At 42.5% G+C, this 5679-nt stretch overlaps 1 protein-coding gene across 2 annotated transcripts; it reads left to right on the top strand.

Moving 5' to 3' along the window:
- On the top strand, positions 1 to 5035 carry LOC102222972 (neuropeptide FF receptor 2-like). 2 transcript variants are annotated; one of them, XM_023337999.1, is made up of 4 exons: positions 1 to 502; positions 2620 to 2955; positions 3828 to 3927; positions 4020 to 5035. In XM_023337999.1, exons 2-4 carry the CDS (start codon positions 2628 to 2630, stop codon positions 4888 to 4890), a joined length of 1299 nt encoding a protein of 432 aa, XP_023193767.1. In that variant the 5' UTR covers positions 1 to 502; positions 2620 to 2627; the 3' UTR covers positions 4891 to 5035. The 2 variants fall into 2 exon arrangements, with proteins under 2 accessions (XP_023193767.1, XP_005808669.1); XM_005808612.2 differs by having other exon boundaries at positions 1 to 2955.
- The last annotated feature ends 644 nt before the right edge of the window (positions 5036 to 5679 follow it).

The raw sequence follows: 5679 nt of genomic DNA, 5'->3' as shown, positions 1-5679 counted from the left end.
CGGTGGATGGATCAGCGCAGACTGAAGAGGGAAGGAACTGATCCGGATCCAAAAGCAAAAACCGTCAGATTTCCCCATCACCTGTTTGCCTAGTAACTCGACGCCAGAGATGCAGACGTCTGAGGCGGTCAGGACGACCAGCCCTCTGTCCGCAGAAACACTCCTGTTGGCAGGAGTGTTTCTGAGATCACATGAAGAGCTCTGAAGATCTAACTCTCTAAGCCCTTACTTGCACCAGAAAACACGTCTCTTCCCCTCCTGCCCACCACCACCACAAATGCATCCCGTCTCCTCTGTCATTTATAAGTGCTACAGCAGTGTCTGTCTGGCAGCAGCGCTGAGCAGATGCACAGGATCTCACCTAGGGATGAAAGCGCCACAGCTTTCCAGCTCTGAACGAGGGGGATTCCTGTGAAATGGATTTAAACCATCTGTGAGGACAGAAGGACAGAGAGAGAGAGAGAAAAAAAAACCCATAAAATAAAATATTCCTTCCTTTAAGGTAAGACTATTGAATTTTGTTTGTTTTTTTCTTTATTTGAAACTTTGTGTGCTGGTGTATGTAGTTTGTTTCAGAAATGTCAAAGATAATTATAGGCAAAATGGACAGGACATTTTTTTTACCCTCTGTGAATTTATTTAATTAAAATTTTTTGTGCATGTTTTAGGGTATTTTAGGAATGTGATTCATTGCTAGTAATGAAACTACAAAAACAACAAATCAGACAAGTAATGTATGACTGACAACCGTTATTTGTGCAGAATTTGAATCATGCAGTAAGATCGGCTTTGATTCGCCCCCCCCACCATCCCTCACAGATTTTTTCTGTTTGTACCTTTGATCGCACGGAAATGTCTCAGCCGATCAAACGCATTTTATCATCACATGAACATGACCTGAGGAAACACGTGATGCAATTTTCAAATGATTTCATTGAAAGCAATCCAAATCAAATTGCTCCCTTCGCCTAATAGCCGCTAGTCGCAGCCTTGGCATCAACAACTATCATCAAGTGTTTACAGTAACTGGTAATAAACCTTTTGCTTTGCTGTGGGGAGGATTTTTTTTATTTTTGCCTGCTCCTCTTTGCATAATAGGTACAATTCAGTCTCATTGGAGAGTTTTTGACCATTAACCGTCTGGTCAACGCACAGCTTCTAGCACGCCCACTCCAAAACCAACACCACATGTCTGTTGAGCAATTCAGAGGTCAACTAGTTGCCGTGGATGGTATTGCTGTCTAGCCTGAGTGCTCTTGGGCTTAAGGGCACAAACATATGTGTGGACATTCTCCTTCAGGATTTGATGGTTGAGAGCAGCACTCGTGGCTCCGTCGTCCAGGTTCCTGAAACGTTAAATGACAACAACGTGTTCTTCCATATGATGTCATTGTTTTACGCCGGATGTCACAGGATGTACGCCTTCAAAAAAGTGCAACATTTTGGCAAATGTGAGTCAGGCCTTTGAGGATTTTTGTTCAGAATGCGGTTTTCCATTGGAAACGTCCGACAGATGCCATTTTTGCTTTATCTTTTTCTTCTTGTTATATTACAAAGACTAAGTGAGTTTTGCAGCACGTTTCATGTTTTCTCCACTTGTGGAAATGGCTTTTCACGTGGCTCACAGGATTCCTAGAGTCTTAGAAACGACAGCTGGATGTCAATAACTTTTTCTCATCTCTTCTTGCTGTTCATAACTGATATCTGAGATATTTATTTAGCCAATGTCCTGTTGTCAGGCAGGTTACATTTTAACCATCCTATTAAAAAAAAAGATCACTAATTAAAACATTTGACTAATATATTCAGTGATAAATCATTCAGAGCCAAACAAGCCCGCCATTTGTTCTGTTAATACAAAACAGCACAGTTTACTCAGGACGTGATGCAGTCTTACCAAAAACCTGCCACCTCAGAGGCAGAGCTACAAAAATAAATTAATGAAAAGTTTGGATACAGATGAATAAGATGATTACATTTTAGCCATCACCTCTTAAGAACATTGGAAAGGGGACATTATTGTAGTTTCTTCTTCAAAAGATAAGATTCAGACAAGAATTAATAACTGATTCTGTTATAAATTGGGGGCACTTAGCTGAAATGTAGTTATTTTTGCACGCAACAACTCGAAAACAATGCACAATGTTGCATAAAGAAATTGCGTTGCAATAAATGGCAGTAATTCCAGCAGGGAGACAAAACCGGCTGTGAGATTAGGAGCAGAGAAGACATTTTGTAAGGGCCGGCCTCTGTAGGATGCAGGAGTGGGAGGCGAGACGAAAAGGTGAGGGCTGATTGTCTTTGGTAATACCTGTGGTTTTAGGTGTATTTATGTCTGAAGTAGAATAAAATAACAATCAACAGGTACGAATCAGTCAAAGGACGCAGCGAAGCCGTTATTGAATTTTCAGGAGGCTTCATCGTTTCACACTCAACAATTGATTCCACCTGCTAGTCCACGGGATTGTTCTCTCGCCGTGAATGTCACGGTGCCCTGTCTTTCCCGGGGACGTTTTCATTCAGAAAACATGCGCTACACCAGAGACATGACAGATCATCCATCCAATGGGTAGCACAGAGCTACCTCCCCCAGTTTCTGTGGCTCTTTTCACACCCCAGGTACTGCAATGACAGAGAACCCGGCCTATAACACCACCTTGGAGGACCTGATCCTTTCCAGTGCTCCAGTGTTGCAGAACAAGCCTTGGCCTCAGCAGAACATCACCTATGTGGATTTCTACCTTCACAAACCCGGCGTGGCTGTGGTCTTCACCGTTTCCTACCTGCTCATCTTTGCGGTGTGCATGGTCGGCAACGGGGTGGTGTGCTTCATCGTGCTGCGCAGCAGGAACATGCGCACCGTCACCAATCTGTTTATCCTCAACCTGGCCATCAGTGACCTCCTGGTGGGCATCTTCTGCATGCCGACCACACTTCTGGACAACATTATAACAGGTAATCGAGTAATATTCAGCTTTTCTAGTGGGAATCTACTCTAAAGCGATTTCTAGTTCTTTCCAAAAGTCTTCATACCCTTTTCACGGGGCAGATGGGAAAGCAAACAGAGTTATTGTAGAGAAAAACATGTTAGAGGCTGCAAAACTCTTGAATGTTTACAATGGCCTAGTCAAAGTGCAGACCTAAATCAAATTGAGAATTTGTGGGAAAGCTTGAAATTGGTTGTTTATGTGCTTAAGTTGTTTTTAAAGATTTAGCAAAACACCTCAGTGTCTAGATACGCAAACCTGTTAGAGATGGAGATGGGCAGATCGACTCAAAATAGTGATAAAATCAATACCGTATCAATATTGGGTTGATACTAGCACGATAAGATAGATACTTTAGTTTCAGATTCTCTTTTGAAATGTGATTTTATTTTTGTATTGTGGTTTCTCGGCTCTACCTCAGAACAGATTTTGTTTTGATTTGCTCTTAAATCCTAATTTTTTGCAATTTATTTAGGAAAAAAATGTGCTCAAATTATGTTGATATTGTTTCAAAGTACTTTGTAGACACCAAAAACTTTGTCCAAATTTTATTGTAAGTTTGAACAAAACAGTTCAAAGGAAAATCGACTAAAAACACCTAAAAGTCAGAAGTTTGACGATACATCAAACTTAAGTAAAAGGTATTTGTATCGGTATCGACATTGGCGATACCTGTCCCTGTATTTACTTTATTTACTCGGATTGATACCAAAAAATCAAGTATCACACACCTCTGGCGAGAGATATCCCCAAAACGCTGGCAGCTAAATAACAACATGAGCTAAATGTTAAATGTCTTTTTGAGGCATGCTGCTATGACGGATGTTTCTGTTTCTGCAGGATGGCCTTTCGGTAGCATTGTGTGTAAACTGAGTGGGATGGTTCAAGGAATATCTGTGTCGGCATCTGTATTCACCCTCGTTGCCATCGCTGTTGACAGGTGCGGGTTTGTATTTCACTTCAACATGTGTGTTTGGTTCTGGAAAATTCTTGTCTGAGGCGTTTTATTTTTTATATGTCCTCTTTCATCAGGTTCCGCTGCATTGTCTACCCTTTCAAGCAGAAACTGACCATCGCCACCTCAAAGCTAATTATCGTCATCATTTGGGTCCTGGCTGTATTCATCATGTGCCCGTCGGGGGTCATGCTCCAGGTCACGAAGGAGCAGACGGTACGGATAGTCCTCGGTCCCAACAGCGACACTCGTCCGTTCTACTGGTGCCGGGAGAACTGGCCTAGTCAGGAAATGAGGAAGGTCTACACCACGGTTCTCTTCGCCAACATCTACCTCGCCCCGCTAAGTCTGATTGTCATCATGTACGCTCGCATTGGCTTCACCCTCTTTAAGACCACCCTACCTCCAGCTAGGGGCAGTGGGAGCGCCCCACTGGAGGTCAGCGGCAACAACAAACTGAGCGTGGACGGGCGTCAGACGATCACTTGGAAGAAGAAGCGGGTGATAATGATGCTCCTGGTCGTGGCTTTGCTTTTCATTGTATCCTGGCTGCCTCTCTGGACCCTCATGATGCTGAGCGACTACGCCAGCTTGACGGAGCACCAGTACCGTGTCATTAACATATACGTGTACCCTTTCGCTCACTGGCTGGCCTTCTTCAACAGCAGCATCAACCCCATCATCTACGGCTTCTTCAACGAGAACTTCCGCAAAGGCTTCCAGGCAGCCTTTAAGTTCCAGCTGTGTTCCGCCGACGTCCTGCGCCAAAGGACCCTCTCCCACCGGATCAGAGGGAACGCCGTGCTCCCAGTCCACCCGACGGTGCCGAGCAGACCGGCGTCCAGAGCCGGGTCGCTGTTCGTGGAGAACGGAACGTGTCAGGAGGGAAACGACGTCAGAGAGCAAGATCTGATCATGGAGGATTTGGAAAAAGTTTCACAGATTTAGAACGACTGAGGTGGTGCGTGGCCTAAGGATGTTTCGTAAAGATCTGCAACCTAAAACTCCATAAACCCAACTTAAGCTCCTTCCATGTTTGCTGTTAATGAATGTAACCCGACGTCATGTTAAATAAAGTTTGCTTCGACTGTTATTGTGACACATTGTTCACATCGGACACACACACAAAAAAAATCCTAGAAATAACGTGCCACTCCGTTAACACCAAGGGAACGTTTAGTGCTGTGGGATGCCATTTGCAAAGTTGCACTGTAAAAAAGTAAAAAATAGTGGGTGTTCATGTTTCAAAGTCACATTTTCTCCATGATTATCCTACATTTATAAATGTCAAAGTTCCAAAATAAGTATTTAGCTTCTTAACTAAATTTATTTTTGCTAAAATAAATTTACTAAATAAAAAGTATTGGTACCGGTATCAAGCTAAGTCGAATATTTAGCTTGTGAGTTGAACATTAAGTTTATATCTAATATTTATAAATGTGTGAACAATATGGTGAAAATGTTGACTTTGGAAAATGAAAACCCACATTTGGTTCTCTATGACAGGCTAAATAAACCAAGTAATTACTTTAAATTTTTTACTCTGTAACTTTACAAACGACACCACGTATTGTACCTGCTTCAAAAGCTAGCTATTAAAATGATTTGTGTACAATGTCTTTTTTTCTTCTATTTGGAAGTTTGATTGTTTGTGACTGGAGGCTATGAGCTCTAAAATTTCATAAAAGCCAACTGGTCCAGTTAAGCATCAGAACCTCAACCAGTTTGGTAAATAGT

The sequence above is a fragment of the Xiphophorus maculatus genome, chromosome 8, assembly GCF_002775205.1.
Source record: "Xiphophorus maculatus strain JP 163 A chromosome 8, X_maculatus-5.0-male, whole genome shotgun sequence".
Taxonomy (NCBI): domain Eukaryota; kingdom Metazoa; phylum Chordata; class Actinopteri; order Cyprinodontiformes; family Poeciliidae; genus Xiphophorus; species Xiphophorus maculatus.
Note: the sequence above shows the minus strand (reverse complement) of the source record. Positions and strands in the feature narration are given on the sequence as shown.